This window comes from Arvicanthis niloticus, chromosome 9 (assembly GCF_011762505.2).
Source record: "Arvicanthis niloticus isolate mArvNil1 chromosome 9, mArvNil1.pat.X, whole genome shotgun sequence".
In the NCBI taxonomy this organism is placed as follows: domain Eukaryota; kingdom Metazoa; phylum Chordata; class Mammalia; order Rodentia; family Muridae; genus Arvicanthis; species Arvicanthis niloticus.
Window position 1 is genome coordinate 4,996,236 of NC_047666.1, and position 21,335 is coordinate 5,017,570.

The 21,335-nt window shown below is 38.8% G+C and overlaps 1 protein-coding gene across 1 annotated transcript in view; it reads left to right on the top strand.

The window, feature by feature from the left end:
- LOC117715471 (pyroglutamylated RF-amide peptide receptor-like) overlaps nucleotides 1–21,335 on the top strand; it is a 58,135-nt gene that overhangs the window by 28,769 nt on the left and 8,031 nt on the right. Inside the window, exons 2-3 of the mRNA XM_034512295.2 lie at nucleotides 13,170–13,328; nucleotides 19,605–19,666. Of these exons, the coding sequence (XP_034368186.1) occupies nucleotides 13,170–13,328; nucleotides 19,605–19,666 (221 nt within the window). The remainder of the gene's footprint in view (nucleotides 1–13,169; nucleotides 13,329–19,604; nucleotides 19,667–21,335) is intronic.

A 21,335-nucleotide genomic window follows, 5' to 3' on the forward strand; every position in this document is an offset into this window, starting at 1 on the left:
AAATAAATGAAAGCAGATAGGCATCTCTAGGGGTAAAATTGTTCTTTAAATCAGAACAAATGAACAGTTGTTGGGGGCCGACTTTTAGCAGAAAGCGGCTATCAGCTTTGCAGCCATCTTGAGCCATATACCCTGACGTGAGACGTGGATTACAATAGCCTACAGCAGCTGAGCACACTCCGATAATCTTGGTTTAGATACCTTTTGAGACTAAAGGTGCGTTTATCTTCTGTTTATTTGGACATACATATTCCACAGGGTGTGTATGGTCTCAGAAGAAAACCTCAGGTGTTGGACCTTTCCTCCCATTTTGTTTGAGACAGGGTATCTTGTCCTAGAGATTCTGCTGTTTTTGTCTCCTGTCTTCCTGGAAGACTGAGCTATAAAGTGTACACTGTTGTGCCTGGCAGTTATGTGGGCTGTGGGGCTTCAAGATCAGCGTTGTCAGGCTGGTACAGCAAGAGTGTTACCCACGGAGCCATGGTCTCAGCCCTGGATGTCTTTTAAGAAGTTATTTGGAGGATGTCGGAGATGGCTTAGTAGTTAGGAGTGCTCGCTTGCTGCTCTTGCAAAGGATTAGGCTGTGTTCACAGCACCCACATGGCAGCTCACAACCATCAGCAACTCTGGTTCCAGGGGATCTGATACCCTCTTCTGACCTCTGAGGGCACCAGGCACACTCATGACCTACAGATGTACCTGTAAATACCTGTAGGCAAAACAACTGTACACATAAAATAAGAAATAAATCAACTTTAAAAAATCATTTGGACAGAGACGTAGTTACCTGTCTTGTTTTGCTTTTGTTTTGTTTTTCTTTGTTTTAGTAGGTATCAGCTCTTCTGAACTTTCAGGAGAATATGAAATCTTCACACCAACTGTGGCTAGAACTCTGGCTGGATTTACTTCAGTAAGAGAAAAAATCCACTGGAATTGGATAAAAGATAGAGCCTAGGAAGTTTTCTTACAGTGTACTGTACTGATTTGTCTGCTAATGTTGATTTCGCTCAGGCAGGCTGACTTCCTGGTGTGCTTAGAAAAGCCCATCCCACAGTATATTGGCATGACCATAAAGTAAAGCTGTGCTCTGTGAGAAACATTGTATGTACAATAGTTATGCCATTTTTACTTCCTGGGGCAGTGTTTGGTTCCTGTTCTTGTTTGCTTGCTGCTATGTTTGATTCATTTTGGAGACAGTCTCACTCAGTAGTACTGACTGGCCAGGAACTTGTGATCTTGTTGCTTTGACCTCAGTGCTGGGTTGACAAGTGTAAGCCACCCAGCCCAGTTGAACTGCCGACTCCATTCACAGCTGTTGAAACTTAAGAAGCCATTTGATGTCACAGAATCAGATGGAACTTTATACATACAAAAGCCATTACAGTTCTATGCTGTGGCATGTGTTTTCCTTATGAAGAACACTTGTTAAAAATACATATTTATGGATTATTTACTAAGCTGATTTTTCAATTAATTGAAGTTATTCCTGCTTGTTCTTTCATTATTAAGTCATATGAATTTGAAAAGGGATTTTTTTTCCAGAAACACAATAATTCTAATAATGTAGTTTCAGTTAGAAATAACTATAGCCACACAAGATGTTACTCAGGGGCTGGTAAATGACTCAATGTGTTTGCCTTGTGAACCTAAAGACCCAAGTTCAGTCCCCAGATCCCTCATAAAGAAGGCTACACACAGTGGCACACATCTGTTATCCCAGTATCTCTAAGATAAAATAGAAAGTAGAGAGAGAAGAATTGTCCAGTAGCTGATGAGAGCATACAGTATGGCAGGAACAAGAGAGACCATATCTCCAGAACAAGATGGATGGAAAGAAAGTTGTCTTCCAAAAGCCATCTCAAGCCCTGTTATAAAAATCCACACTCACATCATATACATTTGTATGTCTGCATACACATACTAAAATAAAAAAAATCAGGTGGAACACTCAAATAACAGTATTCTTAATATTCATCTCATAAAGATTTTGTCTTTCTTTTCTATAATTTAAATGAACGGTGATTTCTACTCTGCCTCCAACTCAATTCTACTTTAAAAATAATATTTCCCATTACTAGAAATTTAGAAAATAATCCAGAGATGATCATCATTGAGCATTCTTGTAGAGAAAAATCACTCCTAATTGTGGAGTTCAATGTTTGAGAGGTATTACAGAGTAACCTTATTTTACTGAGTATGCTCGCTGCTTCAGAAATTTTTAAATTGTGTATTGAATGATATAATAAGGACGCCTAGGTCTTGTACATATTTAAATTAGGTAAATAAGTAAGTAATAAAGAAGATAATAGAAGACAGTCATCCAATATTATCATTCACAATGGCCAAATAGTACATTGATTTCATTAATTCAAACACATTATGTTCTCACCCCCATGTTATTGCTTAAGGCCTCAAGTGAGTTAGATTTCTTCTGATTAAAGAAGTGGCTATTCTTCTATTGTATCTTCCATGAATCACCAACAAAAGAGCATTCAGGGGATGGACCTAGGCTCCCCCCACACACATATGTGTAGCAGATGTGCAGCTTGGTCTTCATGTGGGTCTACTAACAATTGGAGCAGGGCCTGTCTCTGACTGTTGCCTACCATGCTAACTGACTGGGCCTCAGTGGGAGAGGATGTGCGTAGTACTGCGGGGACTAAATGTCCCAGGGTGGGATCATACCCAAGGGGGCTCCCCTTCTCTGAGGAGAAGAGAAGGGGATAATGTAGGGAGGGGTTTGCAAGTGCAGAACCAGGAGAGGGGGGTTAAAACTGGGATGTAATGTGAATAAAAAATTAAATTATGAAAAAAGAGAAGTGGCTATTTTTCCTGTGTAAACTCGAAGTAGTCATTGGTTTGGTATAGAGTTCACTGGGTTTAATAAAACCTTCCTTACTGAAAGTGAGGAAGCAGTGACACACTCCATGTGACCATGGAAAGTCAAGGTTTATTTAAATATGAAATGGCAGCCTGGCTGTCTCTTGGGTAGTAGAGAGAGAACAGCCAGAGGCATTTGTGGAGTCTACTGCTGCCTTAGTTACCTCTTGGGGACACAGAGAGAGGCGAAATGAGGAAAAGCCTTGCCAGTTTGAAAGAGAGCAGTGGTGGAGGAAGCTGGAAGCCAGAACAGCCTGGGAACTAGCTTAGTCTGGGAGATGAGCAGAGCTTGGAGGCCAGTGCTGGGGCTTTGACATGTGTTACAGGTATTCATCAATAGGGACTGAAGGAGCCTGAGAGTTAGTGTGGAGCCTTTATGCAATGAGACACCCAGTTATGTGAGCTAGGAAGAGATAAGGGGAGTAGTTCTGCTCAAAGACAAAGCTCCTTTTCACAGGTTTCTAAAGAATGTTTGAGTGTAGGCTTTTATCTCTCCACCCGAAACTGTGTCAGCCAAAGCAGAACTCAGACTGTCATTTTGAGACACTCAGAGGTACTGACTTCTTGGAGTTTGGGACCTAACACTTCATATTCCTGTCATGGAGGAGTTTCTGTCATTTGCTATAAATGTTCAGTTGACTCAAAGTTGAAACTCCAGAGGAAAACCCCATTGCATTTACACTGGTGAAAATAAATGGCCTGTGCACAGGAGCCAATCTGACCCATTAACACTTTAATTTACTCAGCCATTCTTTTGACATTCATTCTGTGGGCAGAAAAACTACAGCTCCCATCTTAAAGAGAATCGGAGAGAGCTTATTCTAGACCCATCTTGAATGACTATGGCTCAGACACACAGATTTAGATAATCCCAAATTCCGTGTTCCAATGTGGAAGCGGGTTCATGAAGTTCTATAGGACAAAGAAAGTCATAAATAAAGGCAAATTTAAAATATATTGCTTTTCACATCAGAGTGGTGGACACAAGCAAGATGGGAGGAGCTTTTTCTAAAGGCCCAAGATCACATTTTTAGCTTTTGGATTGGTGGAAGCCAGTGGTCTGCTAAGTTAAAGGCTTTTTCTCTATTAGCCACAAGATGTTAGTTCTGACATAGAGGTGGGCAGGAAATGGCTATTCTGGAGGGCTAAGGCTAAATATTCCTGCAGCTCTCAGCAGTCATTCAGTCTCTGCAAGGCAGAGAGCTGTATATTTGGTACATGCACACAATGAGCTACATAAAATCTCTATATGTCCTGTATTTTAAGGCATTTTTGAAGGGCACATTAAAATAGATTTTGTCGACTCAACACATTCTTCCGAATGCTTCTTCTGAGCATTCCTTTTCATTTCTCAGTATATATAAAAAGTAACCCCCCGCACCCGTTACTTCACAATGGGTTACTTTAACATTGTGAGCATAATGAAACTGTTATTTCTGATTTTTATATTATTGTCCTAATGTTTAACAGGCACTCATTTTTAGTCCATTATTTGAATGGTCTAATTTCTTGTCATTAGTGGGAACAAGAAAGTCAATTCAGTTATTTTTTAATAGCATTTTTAGCTATTAGAATAATAAAAATAAGAGGCTACTATTATAGATAGGTTTATTCTGGTAAATTACTCTTTTGGCACATATACACCAAAGAAGTTTCTTACAATGTGATTAAAAGAGCACCCAAGGACAAATACAGAATTCTTGTGAGCTGCAGGCCCACCAGTTGGAAATCTCCAGGGCTGGAATCTGTGAGGTCCTTAGTATGGGTCCATCTGTGGAGACCTGGATGCTCAAGGCACTTCCAAAGAGATTCTTCTTTGCTCTACTCTTAGATGCTTGAGTTTTACAGGTGTGTCTGAGTCTGGAGAGCAGGATCTGAGAAGGCAAAGTGGGAACCCTGCAGGGGTGAGTCAAAAATTTGTAGTGACTTGTTATGGATCATTAATAAAGCACTCATGTTCATATAATGTTCATATGATGTAAGCTTTTCTAAGCATGCTCCTTCACTTGAATGAAGCCTAAGTAAGGAAGGACTTCCAGACTTTTCACTGGTACTGCCATTTATGTTAATCTCTGGAACCTTTTCCTCCTCCACGTTTCCTAGTTTCCTATTCTGCTGTCTCATGTTGGACATAGAAGGTAACATTTTGGAGTAAAGGAGAGCCAGAAAGATGACTAAAAAGAAGAGGATTTGTGTGTTTGTTTTTTTATAGATGAAAATTTAGAAGCAAGCATTAAGCTGTAATTTCACTTTAATGGGTGACTTTAATAGATGTTTCTTCACTTGCCACTTTCCCCAAGGGATTGTTATTGTCTTCTGAGAGGAATGTGTCACCCTGTCTGGATGAGTATATAAAAAGAAAAATGGAGCCAGCAAGATGGCTCAGCACATAAAGGCTTTCACTGCCCGAGTTGGATCCCTGTAGGCCCACTTAGTGGAAGGAAGGACAGAATGGACTTCCTCAAAGAAAAAATCCCCCTCAAACATAATACAACATCCTAAAAATTTCATATATATATATATATATATATATATATATATATATATATATGAACATCTCAAGCTGTCTTCCAAATGAAGTTGGAAGAACATCAAGATCACAAGTAATTGCTTTGGAAAACAGGCCTGGCATTCTCAAAGGGAGGTCTGTGCTTAGGGTTAATGATACAAGAGGAGGATGCGCTACCTCATTTGACTCAGTGTGAGATGCTCTCTGCAATTGTTACTTAATAAAAATGACTGGCTTTAAAGGAGCCAGAAAAGATGTTAAAGGGTTGTTTGGTGTCATTCTGTGAAATCAGATATTCGACTTCATTTAAAATACTGGTCTGCAAAAGTTAGGCACAGTGATAACCTAACAATTTCTATATAAGGGGATTTATTCTTTAAACATAGAAGGATCTGATCAAAAGAAATGCTGTGAAAAATCACAGAAAAAAATAGTCACTTGATTTAAAAGGATCACCAGGGCTAAGAAGAAGAAGGAAACAAACAAATGGCATCTCCTCCTCCCAACCCCAAATTAAAGAGAAAAGAAATATGTATGCTTCAGTGTGTCCTTATTTCAGAATTCTAATACTAAAGAAACCAACAAAAGCTTCCCAGTAATACACCAGTATGTTTATAAAGAAACAAAAAACAGGGTGACAGTGTTTACTCATCAGCACTGGCAGTGCAGCCAAAAAGTAGGAAAGCCAGGCCCTCAACATTCTCCTTTAAAGGGAAGGCAATATTGAGTATGCCATTACAAAAGCCATTTTCAAATAGCTTCTTTTGCTCATTTTTCAAAAGTTACTTGGAAAAGACTTGTTAAGAACAAGAGGAAAATACAAGACACACACACTGATGCTAGGACTGCAGACCGGCGCAGCCACTCTGAAGATCAGTGTAGAGAATCTCCAAAAGCTAAAAACCAACCTGCCACGCCACAGAAGCACACATGGCAATTAGCGGAGAATCTCCAAAAAAGCTAAAAAACCAACCTGCCACGCCACAGAAGCACACATGGCAATCAGCAGGTTGTTAAGGACAATGATGAAATGTTTCTACTGTTTCACCAGGTCACTCTGTTTCAGGGAGCAAAGGAAGTCATAGTTAGCATGTAAGTCGTACAAGCAGTGCTTTCAGTATGTCACCAAACAAATGAACAAATCATTATGTAACGACTGGCCTTTTCCACCTTCTTTAACCGCGTTAGCTCTGCCATGCCTTTCCATATGCCCAAAAGACTTGCCATCCTACTCCCTGCACCAGCTCGACCATGCTTATTGCTGCTCTATTCATAATGGCCAGGAATCAAAACAACCTAATATCCCTCAACAGATCAAAGGATCTGATTGGATTTAAGGCCCACTGCCTGACATGGAATCCATGCCTGGTACTGCTTGATTAGCCAAGAATCTGTTTACATAGGCCATAGACCAATGGAAAAACCAAACCTTATTTATCTGCTTAGGTAACAGAAATAACTCCTGACAACATGATGATGCTTAACCATCATTAGAGAAGTTTTCTCCCGCAGAGGATGGGAACTAATTTAGAGACACAAGTGGATACTGTGCAGAGTGAGAGACCTTGGAACACTCAGAACTAAGTAGAATGTTTTCATCAAAGTCCTCTCAGGACTCAGGGAACTCTGCCAAACAGGAAGCACAAAGATCATAAGAACCAGTAGGAATGAAATTTCACAAGAAAACGGTCCCTTCCAGACACGACAGAATTGACACACATATGAATTCACAGAGACTGTCGACATATACACCGTGTTTGCACAGTTTGAAACGAGAAGGGGTCTGTCTTAGGGTTTCCCTTGTTGCAATTCAAAATCCTGACCAAAAAAAAAGAAAAAAGAAAAAAAAGCTTGAGGATGAGAGGGTTTTTGTCTTTTGTTTTTGTTTTGTCTTACACTTTCATAGCACTGTTTATCATCAAAGGAAGTTAAGACAGAAACTCAAACAGCGAAGTCGACTGGAGACAGGAGTTGATGCAAAGGCCGTGGAGGGGTGCTGCTTACCGGCTTGTTCCTCCTTGTGGCTTAAACTCTAGTTTTCTTACAGAATTCAGGACCACCAGCCTAGGGATTGCACTACTGACAATAGGCTGGGCCCTCCCCCATTCATCACTACTTAAGAAAATGCCTTACAGGCCTGTCTATAATCAGATCTTATAAAGGCATTTGCTTAATTGCTGTTCCCTCCACTCAGATGACTTCAGCTTTTTTCAGGTTGACATAATACTATCCAGCACAGGGCTTCAGTGCTGAAAGAAGAAATAGACACATGCCCCCATCCCTAACGGTGAAGCTACCTCCAGTTGATAACACTTGAAAAGGAAAACTAGTTGTCTCCAATGGAGACTCACTGGGACTTGAAACTATATTTGAGAACAGGCCCCACTACGAGCAATAGATGACAGACATAAAACAAACTCAGTGGAGTGTTTTCAGATGTTCTGTCTCATAACGCTTTGAGATTTAGTTTTCTTTAACCTTACTTGTCTTTTGCTTATCTATTATGGTTTCTAATTTTGTAAGTTTTTTAATGGTCTCTCTCTCTCTCTCTCTCTCTCTCTCTCTCTCTCTCTCTCTCTGTGTGTGTGTGTGTGTGTGTGTGTGTGTATGTCTATATACATTTCTTGTGATTTTTCTTTATTTTTGTTTTGTTTCTGTTTGCTTTGTTTTATTCTGGTTTTGGTTTCTTTGTTTGGTTGGTTTTATTTGCTTGTCTGGACTGTTTGCTTTTAGAGAGAGAAAGAAGGCATGGAGTTGGATGGCTGTGGACATGGGAAAATCTAGGAGGAAATGAAGGAAAGGAAATCATGATCAGAATATACTACATAAAAATATTTACAATAAACATATTGTATATATGGAGTACTGCTCAGCTATAATGAAAAATTAAGTAACAAAATTTGCATATAGTGGATGATAGAACTAGAGAAGATTATATTGAGTGAGACAACTCAGACCCATAAGGACAAATGTCTCATGTTTGTACAATCTGAGGTTCCTAGCTATAAATCTGCAGATGTGAGCATATAATTAGAATGACTGTAGAAACCAGGAAGTAAAAAGGTATCATGGGGAATGTAGGGAGTGGGAATCAATAAACAGGGAACTATTATGGCACAAGTGATCTGATTTGGGGAAAAAAGAGGAAGCCTTAATTAGGAGGAAGATAAATACAGAAGAAGGATGAAAGAGAGTAAAATAACAGTAACATTATAAGAAAGTCATAAGGAATCATACTATTAACTATCATCTTAAAATATCTATAATATACACAAATTGATGTATAGAATATATAAGTATTTTTCCATTTGGGTTTCTTCTGATAGCTAAAGAACATCTAACAGAAACATCAATCTAGGAATGAGAAACTTTCTCTTGAGTTGTTGGTCAGAGATGACCAAGAGATACTCCAAATATCACAGGTTATTGCCTTTGGTTGCCAGGCATGCAAGTTTAATTCCTATTGTTAAGGACTCCATGCACTTCAGAAAAAGAGCCCAGAGTCCCTTTGAACTATAATTGACTTCAAAGCCTTCTCCTTGCAGACTATTTTAATGGTATCAGAAGGTACCAAGCAAGCTTCCAAAGGAGGGAATCAACACCATGACTGGTACTGAAAACCTAGATAACTAACCAGTTCTAGTGAAATCATGAAGAGAATCTACAACCAATAATTTACTAAACCACCACAGTTCCCAACAAAAATCTATAAACATTTGTCCTTATACCCACAGGTTTTTCAACCTTCATCAAGGAAATTTCTTCTTGCAACACAGGGAGACTACCATAAAACAATTTGTGAATATGTGAAGTTTTGGAGCCCAATCCCAATGGATACATCTAGAAAATGCTCCCAGACCTTAGGCTCAAGAAACATTGTAGAAGAGAAGATGAAAGGCTTGTGAGAGCCAGAGGTTCAGGGTGTTTGCTGTGAGATTATGTACCCTAGAGTGTACCCTAGTAATTCCAGAATCTATACCTATAAGAATCTCACCAACATAAGCACTCAAATATGAGATGAATAGAACACCATGAACATGCCATGAGCACAGGGAGTTGTCAACAAGGACCTAACTCTACAGAAAAAAATCTACAGGCAAGTGAGTAAAGCTAAGAGCAGTTGGGGTAGCCCTCCCTATGGAACATAACACCAACTGGTTTTTCAGTTCCATAAGGTCAGCCCTGAAAACATACACACAAGTAACATCGCATGGACTCAACGGGTTATATTTGGATACATGTATGTTTACACAGATACATATATACATGCAATAACAATTGATGAAAAGAGAGGCCATGCATTTGAAGGAGGACAGGGAGGGAACATGGGAGGGTTTGTGGGGAGAAAAGAGACAAAAATGTTGTAATTAAAATACAATCTTAATAATAAACCAAGAAACAAAGAAAAGAATGTACAGTGATGTGTCTGCTATGGAAAAGATGCAGCAGCCTTACAAAAACCAAATACACGGTCACTAGCAAGGTTAGAAATAGATTTGGTATGTTGATCTTAAATAAGATGGCAGTGGAATGGGACAGAGTTCTACTAAAAAATCCGTTGTTAATGACCAAGATGACAACATATGCTCATAGGTTCAATAATGGTACAAATATGGAGATAACTAACTGCCCTCTGTTGGATTTCGTGTCTGCTACTTCGAATGTGACTAAGAACCCATGGTTGCAGAGCTCACAAGGGTCATCCTACTACTGTTTCTATGTTAAATGGACACAGTATCAAACTGCCATCTAAATTTTTACCGTGACCCATAGATTAGTCAAGCTCCGAGTCTTCATCAGAAAAGTTTCTCTGTACATCAGACGGTAGTTAACATGGAAATGCACAACTGTGAAAGTACAGAGAATAAGTAATAGTGGAGTGCCCAACCACAGATGGGACATCTATACACCGTCCACCCTGAAGGCTTAGGGACCATTGAAAAATAGGGAAAAGAAAGACTCTAAGAGCCAGAGGTCAGGTAGAACTGGGCAAGGTAGGACACAGCAGGGTCTTTCCACCCTTGAATTCACAGCAGTTATGACTACCTGCACAATATTTGCATAATATCTAGCCACTCAAAATTCCAGCATAGAGAGGTTAGTTCTAGCTTCTAACTGGGGGAGCTATGGACAATTGTTGCCTTCTGAGGAAAAAAGCCAGTTTTGTTTTTTTGTTTTGTTTTTGTTTTTTTTTTTTTTAGAGCTGCAGCTTCTGGCAGGGCAACCATACTCCATCTGATGACCACAAACCCAGAAGTTTATACCAGCACAAAATAGGGCAACCATACTCCATCTGATGACCACAAACCCAGAAGTTTATACCAGCACAAAATAGTCCCAGTGGGTTAATTTTTTTAAAAAATAGGAAATGAAGTTGGGGGGATGTAGAGAGTACAATGGATCTGGAAGGAGGGGTGGGGTGACTATGAATAAAGTTTATTATATAAGAAAGGGGGTAACTTCTGAAATGTAAATAAAATATCCAATAAAAACAAATTCTCAATAAATTTTAAAACTAAGAAATATGTTTTATGCTTCATTGTGATGATGAATCCAGTGTTACCCAGAGAAACGCAGAGAGTTTTAATTTTGAGGGCATGCTCACATTCTTACTCAGGCTTGTATGTCCGTTTTCTGTAATCCAGAGACTCAAGCAATCTGGTGGTAAAGTTCCAGTACAAACCAAAGGGGCTGGGAACCAGATATCCAAGGTTGGGGGAGACGTATGTTTCAGAGAGCAGTTTGTTTTCTTTAACCTTTTTGTTCAAGTACACAGCAGATTGGATGTTGGCTATCTACACTAAAGAGAGACGATCTGTATTTAGTTCATTTATCAAAAGGTTAATTTCTTTCAGAAACACATCCATAAGTTTAGCCAGAAATGTTGCTTCACCAGTTGTTTGAGACATTCATTATCGCAGTCAACCTGACATACAGAATTAATCATCGTAATGGCACTTGAAGAGAGATTTCTGTGAACTGTATGAGGAAGTTATTTTAGAAAGAATGTTTCAAGGATAGAGAAATGGCATTCAAAGACTTCAGGTGGATGTGTTCGAGAAAGGAGGCTGCCTTGGAGATAAGAGGAATCTGTAAGAAATTCTCAAAGAATTATAAAAATATTTTAAAACTCTGTGGTTAATGTGAGTCAACCTCATTGTGAAGGTGATTACAGTAATCCAATGTTATTCAGAGAAACAGAATAGGCATAACCTTTCAGGTCTCCTCCATGAGTTTCTGGTTATCTGATAGCAAATGATTAGGAAGCCGCAAGAAGGGTAGATGTTGTATTCAGTCAGTGTTCTCCAGAGCAGAGCTCTCAACCTTCCTAATGTGATGCTTTAATATAGTTCCTCGTGTTGTGGTGACCACCACCCATAAAATTACTTTTGTTGCTACTTTAAACTGTAATTTTGCTATTTCTATGAATCATAATGTAAATATCTGTGTTTGATTAGAGTCTGAGGAGACCCCATGAAAAGGCTATTCAACCCTAAAGGGTCATATCCCACAAGTTAAGAACCACTGCTCTAGAATAACAAACCTTATAGACTAAATCTCTCTGTGTGTATCAAAAGGGAATTTATTAGAATGACATACAGGCTGATCCAACAATGGCTGGCTGTGAATGAAAAGTCTAAGAATTCAGTTATTGCTCAGTCCATGAAACTGGATGTCTCAGCTGGTCTTCAGTGTGCACCAGAAGAATTGGGTTCTAATGACAGTGAAAGAATGGACTTGCTAGCAAGGTGAGAGCAAGCAGGCAAAGAGAAGATTCTTCCTTCTTCCATGTCCTTTATATAGGTTTCCTGCAGATTAGATCCAGATGTCTTCCTACCTAAAAACCTCTGTATTAAAAATGGATCTTCCTATTTCAAATTAAACAGAAACTTCCCATTTCTGAATTCCACATGTAGTCAAGTTGACAACCAAGAATAGCCATCACAGACACCAAAAACAGCAAACATGGCAGAATAGGACTTACGATTCAAATGGTAAAAGGCCAAGCAGAACAGATGAACATCTAACAAGTTTAGCAACATACTTAAATATTTAAAAATGGTCACACAAACCAAATGAAATGTCTTCACAGTGTAGCATCTTGCCCAGCCACAGCAGAGCAAACAGTCAGTCAAAAGAATAGTGTTAGACTTATATAAAGATTTGGGCAGAGAGCCAAAAGAAAAGTAAGAAATAAAAGCTGCATGTTGGCACTCTGATAGCAGTTATCTCCTTGCTATGATTTCACAGAAAAGCTATAGGGGAGGAAACAGATGACCCTGCAGCTGAGACCCTAAGACCATGTCATACTTAGCCCTTCCTAAAACAAGAATCATTGCTGTTGTTGTCTTTATTTCATTGTTGAGTCAAGGCTTTACTGTGTAACCTGGGTTGATTTAGACTTCATTATGTAACCCAGACTGAACTCAAACTCTGGATCCTTCTGCATTTATCTCCTGAGTGCTAGGATTGTAGATATGTTCCATCATTTCTACCTACTCATATGGATTTATTTCTGCCTATTATCAGTAGCTAGGTACAGATTTTTCTCTCACTGTTTTGGGATGAATGATTGCTTGACATTTAGAACATTAAAATCAGTCATAGAAAGAAGGTATATGTCCAAATACACTTTTTCAATTATGTTGTGTCTATAACATAGTTATAATTATAAAGCCTTATACAAAGGTTCAGAATTAATTTATTGTGACAATTAAAAAGAGGCAGAATGAGTATCATTGGTTTTCATATATGATATTTTTTTCTTTTTTTGCTATAGGTGCCTTCATTTGCAAAATGGTGCCATTTGTCCAGTGCACTGCCATTGTGACAGAAATCCTTACTATGACCTGCATTGCCGTGGAAAGGCACCAGGGACTTGTCCATCCTTTTAAAATGAAGCGGCAGTACACCAATCAAAGGGCTTTCACAATGTTAGGTATGTTTGCCATCTTGTGTCACTGTCACAAAGCACCTGAGTTGAAAAACTTGAGTAAGAACAGATTCATCTTTGCTGGTTATTTCAGTCTATGGTCCTTTGGCTCTGTTGTTTCTGGGTCCTTATGTGGCGAGGCAGAGCGTGTGATAGGGAGCATTGCCAGAGCAGGGTACCTACTTCATGCCAAACAAGAGGCAAAAGGACAGAAAGCAAAGGTCTAGGGTCAACAATGCCTGGTGATATGTGCCTTCCATCCAGACCCACCTCCAATAGACCGTTCAACTCAATTTTGTCAACGGATTAATCTGCCTTTAAAGTTAGAGCCCTCACTTCTGAAGTCCATCAGCTGACACCGAGCCCTTAACATAGGAATCTTAAATGTACATTTCAAATCCAAAGTGTAACACTCAGTGAGACCATCGGGTATACCAACTCTATGCTAATGCCATTATAGAACGAACCGTACCTAGGCACTGTAGAAGTAGTTTCTCACAGTGTGTATTAGGATATGATTTGAGGGGTCTTTCCTTTTGAATACGCCCTACTGGTTCTCTCCTTTCTGTCTCAATCCTGAAAATGTGTCATCTTGAGTATTCTTCAGTTTAAACATAAGCTTGTAAACATTTCTTTCACTTAACTAATGATGATACATCAGAGGCATTGCTACAATAACATTCGTTAGGCGAGGGGGCTGCTACTCTGAGGTAGCCTTTAAGCTTACAAGAGCAAGTGGATTTTGCCAGAGAGAAAGAGATGTGCTTTTCTTTTTCTTTTCTTTTCTTCTTTTTTTAAAAAAAGAAATTGGAAAACTAAATTGCTTTCCTGAGAAATACCAGGTATTTAGTATCTGTTAGAGAAGATCACAGGGTACTTGGAAGCCAAGTAGAGTCCTAGAGATGGCTGACAAAGACAAATGCTTTCCTCTTTATAATTTCATTTCTGAAGATCCTAGATGTTCATCTTACTGTAACTGTCCCCAAGGAGTGTGTAGTGACAAACAGCAGCTTTAAAGCAGTGTCCGAACCCCTAGCACAGCAGAATGGGAGAGTTCACTGCTCATTGATGGTGCAAACTCGATCTGCATCATTGTTTGCATCTGTCATTGCTTTAGCAATGACCCATAGGTATGACAAGCAGCTAACATGACAGTCAAAGAGAGAAACTTTACTAATATTCATTTGGAAGGAATAAGCAGAGTTATTTTAATTATAGAAATGTACCCAGTAGCAGAATGTAGACTTTTAGAAAGCACTCGGGAAGTTTGAAACACAAATTTATTTTTATTTTTAAGCAGTTGTAAGTGAGCAGACAAATCAGTAGGGTAGGGAAAAATCATTAGTTACTGTGAAATTTATTTTATATCTTCTTTAAAATATATCTCAAATATCTGTGGGCTTCTAATAATTAGCAACTTTTCAATATGCCATACCAATGTATAGGTGTGGAAAGAGTTTAAGAGTAAGGAATACATGGAGAAGGAGGGATATTAAAAAGAAACAACAGAAAAAGCATAAATCTCAATATCATAAAAGCAAAGATGGTAACAGGCAGTTAGAGCTGTTCCAACTAAAATCATTCAGAGAAAACAGCAATGTTTGAAATACAGGTAACTCATCTCCCTGTAGGGGCTGGTGTGCGCTCTTCCCTGACACCTTTTGTCATTTTAACACCGTGTAACACCAGGGACCATCCCTGTTAGTCACAGGCCTTCTGCCCACCAGGGACCATCCCTGTTAGTCACAGGCCTTCTGCCCGAAACAGCCTAGACTCCAGGCTTATGCTGAGGGAAGCATCCAGGCTTTCTTATCCTGATACTGTTACTAAGTATATCAGTAATGTTCTTCTCACCCAAAGGTTTCTGTATCTGGAAGGTCAGGGCCCAGTAGAGACAATGAGATGCATTCAATTAGACTCAATCCCTCCAGAATTTGATATATGGGGAAAATGATTGAACATAAGATAATGCTACCAGAGTACAAAAAAAAAAAAAAAAAAAAAAAAAAAAAGTTATTGATGTGGAGAGAGACACACACAGAAAGACTTAAAAGCCTTTAGAATTGACTTGGATCATTAAATCATGGTGATATTCTATGGGTAGTGTCGATTTGTGTATGTCTTTCTAATAAGCCCAGCGTCTCAGTTCCTTGAAGCTATAAGTAATATCCTGTTTCCTAAACGATACAAAACCAGGGGAAAATAAAGGACAAATACAAATTTTCCCTCCTCTTAAGATTCATAGACTGAAATGGCCTTTAGTAGCTAATCTATTTTTCTTTGCCAAAGGCAAATAATTCAAGTAATTTCTCTCAACAGATTCACAAAGGACAAGGAACTTGTAAAGAGTGCTGGTTTTTATTTGTGTTTGTTTTAATAATATCCATTTTCTAAGTAAGTAAATACCACAAGTAAGTACCTTATAATACTGCCCAAGAGAATTTATTTTGAAGTTTCTGAGTAAAATGATGACAAAACACAGTAGCTTCCTTTTCCACAAATACAAATTTTGCAAGAAAAAAATAGGGAGAAATGACCCATTTACACACTAGTTTCAAAAATGTATCATGGAGTAAACTTAACCAGGGAAGTGAAAGACCTCTAGAGTGAAGGCTTAGGAATGAATAAGGAAGAAACTGAGAAGACACTGAACATCAGAATGGTCCCCATGCCCACTCATCCACAGAGTTAATATTGTGAAAGTGGCTTATATTATCCAAAGTGAGCCACACACTCAATACAAGTCCCATCCAAATCCCAATGACATTTTTCAGAGAACTAGAAAATGTAATGTTAAAATTCTTATTCACAAAAGACACAGACTAAAACAAGCAATGTTATGGGTATCTCAATACACGACATCAAATAATATTACAGAGACGTGACTGAAAAACAGCCCAATGCAGGCAGAAAACCAGGCATGGAGACCAATGGCACAGAATACCTAGATATATCTCACACAGCTACAGCACTTAATTACATTTTTATTACAGTTATTTTTTTCAATCACACACATACGTGTGTGTGTGTGTGTGTGTGTGACATGTGTGACATGTGTGAAGGTCAGAGAATCATTTGCAGGAATCAGTTTTCTTCTTCCACTGTGTGGGTTTGTTCTGTGGCTAAAACTCAAGTCCTCAGGCTCAATAGCAAGCACCTTCACTTGCTGAGTCATTTCCTTGACCCCAGCCATGTGTGTGAGAGAAGCGGCAGCCTCTTTAACAAATGGTGTTTGGAAAAGTGCGTTCTATATGTTCAAGTGTGAATATATATAGAATATATATATACATATATATTCTATATATATTCACACTGATCAAAAATTAATTAAAATGTGTTAAATAAGTAAGAGTAGATCCTGGAACTTAGAAACTGCTGAAGGAAAACATAGTAAACCTATGTTTGCAACATAGTACAAAATACCTGACAAATGTGGTTACATAAAATAACAGTCGCCAGAGTCTGTATGGTAGCCTACAGGGTGAAAGGGTGTGTCAAGTACACATCAGATGGGACCAGTATCTAGAACATATAAAGAACTGCAATAGTTAAACACAAGAAAAGTTATCCAAACATTAATGGTCTAAAGAACTCAATTAACAGTTACCAAAAGAAGCAACACAAATAGCTAATACATATTTTAAAATGTATCTATCACCCTTAGTCATGGAGAAAATGAAAATTTAAATTGCCTAATATTCCATTGTGTCACACTCAGAATGGTCATCAGAAAGAAAAAAAAAATACAACAAACAGTGACAAGGGTGTGGGTAAAGGAACACATCACTGCGGTGAGATGTGAAACTGCAGCCGATAAGAAAATCATTCTGGAGCTTTCTCTAGAAAATATAGGTACCATGTAAGTAGAGCTCTCATGTGCACTAGCTACGATACTCAGCTATATTGTATGTACCCAAAGGGCTCCAAGACAACACCCTACAAGCACACATCCATAACGATTGCTTCTATTCACAATGAGTAGACGCTGAGAACAGCCCAGATACCATCAACACATGCAGGGATAACAAACATGTGGTACATTTACAGGAGGAATTTTTCAAGTCATAAAAAAGTAAGTTATAATATTTGCATGAAAATGAATGTAAGAATTGATGATTATGTTAAGATATCTGCTTTTCCTTTTATAGCTACAGTTTTAGCCTCTCTCTCCCTCTCCCTTTCCCTCTCTATTTCTCTCTCTGTCTCTCTCTCTGTGTGTCTCTCTCTCTGTCCCTCTCTCTCTCTTTCTCTCTCCTGTCTCATATGTGTATGTTTCTGTATGTCTCTCACACACAATTTTCCAGTTTTTAGTTTCTACATATGAGATAAACACAAAGAACACATCATTGCTGTGGGGTGTGAAACTGCAGCCTCTAGGGAAATCAGTCTGGAGCTTTTTCAAGGAAGTAGAATACCATGTGCCCCAGCTATGCTATTCAGCTGTAATCTATGTAACCGAAGGACTCCAAGTCAACATCTCTTATGAAAGCAGAAGGGGTCTTGCTGTTGGGGAATGGTCTGCTAATATTGAGCATAGGAAGGAACCAGCTGGAGTGGGAATAGAATATTGGGGAGTGGAACTGACGGACAATGACAACTAAGCCTAAATAATATAAGGGTCATAATGGAACCCATTTTCTTGAATGTTAACCTTAAAGTTAATGTAAGATACATGTTTTGGAAGCTAAAGACATTGCTCATCAGTTAAAAGAACATACTACTGTTTGAGAGGACCTGATTTCTGTTTTCAGATCTAGGTCAGTTGACTAACAACTGCCTGTAACTCTAGCACCAAGGAATCTGATACTTTCTTCTGGTCTCCAGAGGTATCTGCACCCATGTGTTGTTCTGTTCTCTCTCTCTCTCTCTCTCTCTCTCTCTCTCTCTCTCTCTCTCATATATATATATATATATATATATATATATATATATATATACACACAATACACATAGATAAAATAATAAAAACAAATCTTTTAAAATGATACATATATGTCAGACTTGAAGGATAAATGAAAGAAGATGGTCTTTAAAATATTTCAAAGTTATTTATTTCAGCACTGGAAAGCTGTCTCAGTGGTTAAGGACACTGAGTATTTTTTTTTAGAGGACTAGGGTTTGATTCCCAGCATCCACATGGTGACTCATAACTGACTTTAATGCCAGTCCCAGGAGAGCTTACACTCTTTTTTGTACTCCCTGGACATCAGGTGTGTATATGGTATACATTCATACATGCAGACAAGATACCTATGCACATAAATAAATTTAAAATTTTAAGAAGTTATTTATTGGTTCAACAAACATAGATCAACTCTTACAAAAAGCTGAGAATTTTCCTTGGATTCTTATTTAGAGAAACAAAAATGTAAGTGGATTGATCTTGCCATCCATGACTTTAGGGGAAGTTGAAAAGGCATGAACAATGTCATGATGTGGTAGGCCCAGAATCACAAATGAAGTAGTTCATTAGGAAATGATAGCGACCTTCAAGTCACCTAGGGGAGGTGACCTCAGAGTTATCTTGGAAACAAGACCACAGATGGACAGTGATAACAGAGTGGACCATCCAAGGTATAAATATGATGTGGCTCAGAGCACAGCATTCTGGGATGCAGGAGGGGAAGTAAACCATATATATCCTTCCCTAGTAGGATTTAGGTGGAAAGACATGCAGTGGTGAAAGGAGAAAATGAAGACCTGGTCAGGATGTGCAACAGAATTTGGGTTCTTGCCTTCTAGACAATGCAGTCATATAAATGAAATTTTAACACTTAAAAAATGTAGGGGCTGGAGAGATTGCTCAGCGGGTAAGGGTGTTTGCTCTGCAGGCATGAGGACCTGAGTTTGGATACCCACAGTGACATAAAAAAACAGGCATACCAAGAGCTTGCAATTCTGCATGCCATAATGTGACACACACACACACACACACACACACACACACACTACACAGACATAAAATAATAAAAACAAATCTTTTAAAATGATACATGTATGTCAGACTTGAAGGATAAATGAAAGAAGGTGGTCTTTAAAATGTCCCAAAGTTATTTATTTCAGCACTGGAAATAAATCCTTACACTCATGGGAGAACACACACATGCATACACCTGTATGCGTGCGCACGCCCACAAACATACTTTTAGGAAGACCAGAGATAGTTGCTCTACTGCATGACAGAGAAGATGGGGACATTGGAGACCAGGAATCTTGGTGATTATTGGTGATTAGAGACTTAAGCAAGCTATGCTACATTTTATAACTGACATATTTTTGCAGGTGTGGTGTGGCTGGTGGCCGTCATCATAGGATCCCCCATGTGGCATGTGCAGCGACTTGAGGTAGACTCAGGCTTGAAATAATTTCGCATCATTCCTCTTTTTCATTTTCCTTCCTTCAAGTATATTGTGGTGAATTTATATGACCTCATCCATTTCACTGAAATCAAAAACTGTTTTAAAATTTTTTTCTCTGCTATTTAAGTCTACTGGATACTGAATTGCTAATATTTAATATTAAATTTACAAAAAAGTAAGTTCCAAGTGACCTTCTCTTAGCTTTATATGTTCTTCCCAGAATATCCTAGTCTTGCTAGATATGACAGTTTAATTACTGTTTTGACTTTCTTTTAAGTCACTTACAATTGTAAGAGATTGTCGCTTCGCTAGCCGATTTTTCTATTGTCCTAGCCATTGACAAACTGAAATGTAAATTAGAATCATGTCTAGTTCTTAAGTTTCTCCCTTGTTCTTCTATTTCCACATATTTTATGAGATTCTCTTCACATGTAAAGGTAAGGGAGGTGGTTCTGGGCAGCTCAGCCTATCTACTGGGTGGGCATTAGCATGGACTGTAGTATGACACAGGCATTTGTTTTCAGAGAGAGTAGGACATCCGTCACACAGCATAGAACGGAATTTATTTAGCTATTTATTTTAAATCTGAAACTCAAGCCAAAGTTTCCTTTTGACCACACAAAGTTCAGGCCCCAAAACCAGATTGCTGTGACATTCAGTCAGGGAAAGTGATTTTAGTGGAAGTAGCCTGTGGGAGACTTTAAAGAGAATGATACTCTCAAAACCAGTAAAACAATTATAATTTAGAAGCAAACAATTAGAGGGTAGCTTACCAGATGACAATCCTGACTCATTATAAGAAACCAGTTATACAGACAACAAACAAGATTGTTTCTCTCAGACCAAGCCTAAGTGGCTCACACTTGTAATCTCAGCACTGAGGGTGCTATAACAGGAGAATTGCTTTGAATTTAAGGTCATCTTGGTTACATAGTGAGTTCTGAGACAATCCTAACTATACTATAAGACCCTGTCTCTAGAAACAAACAAACAAAAAATATAAGCACACAAACACACACACACACACAAACGTACACAGGCATGCACGCAGGCACGCACGCAGGCACGCACGCACGCACGCTAAGCAGACATAAGAGTAATGTCAACCACCAGTCCGATTTTAGCTGAGTAAGACTCTGAAGCAGTTTTATGCAGAGCACTGAAAAAACAGCCCAGCAATGAAGCACCCCCCCCATCATCATCTCAGAGAGAAGGTTCATATGCCCAAGAATGTACCCCTCAGCATCATGAAAGGCTTCATACTGAAGCGGAAATAGATGTTACCAAAACTATTCATCCAGTCATTAAAGACACAAACGATTTCAAAGGACTGATGAAGTGAATCAGTATCCAGAGCTGCTGCAGTGGGTAACGTTCAGAAGTGAACCAGCAGAAGAGTGCACAAATAAAATAGCACAGTGTGACACACAAAGGCACAAACCAGTTTGACAAGCACAAATACAGTGCAGCTTCTATTTCGAGGCTTACTGCAAAAAGCCTGAATTATCATTGTGCAGTATTGGTATGATGACAGGCATGTTAAGGTTTAAGTGTGACCTGTGAGGAAATAGACCCATGCTTTTAAACATTCTGTGCCTAGCTAGTAATGCCAACTGGAGAGGTTGTGGCACTTTTCTGAGACAAAGGAGGCATA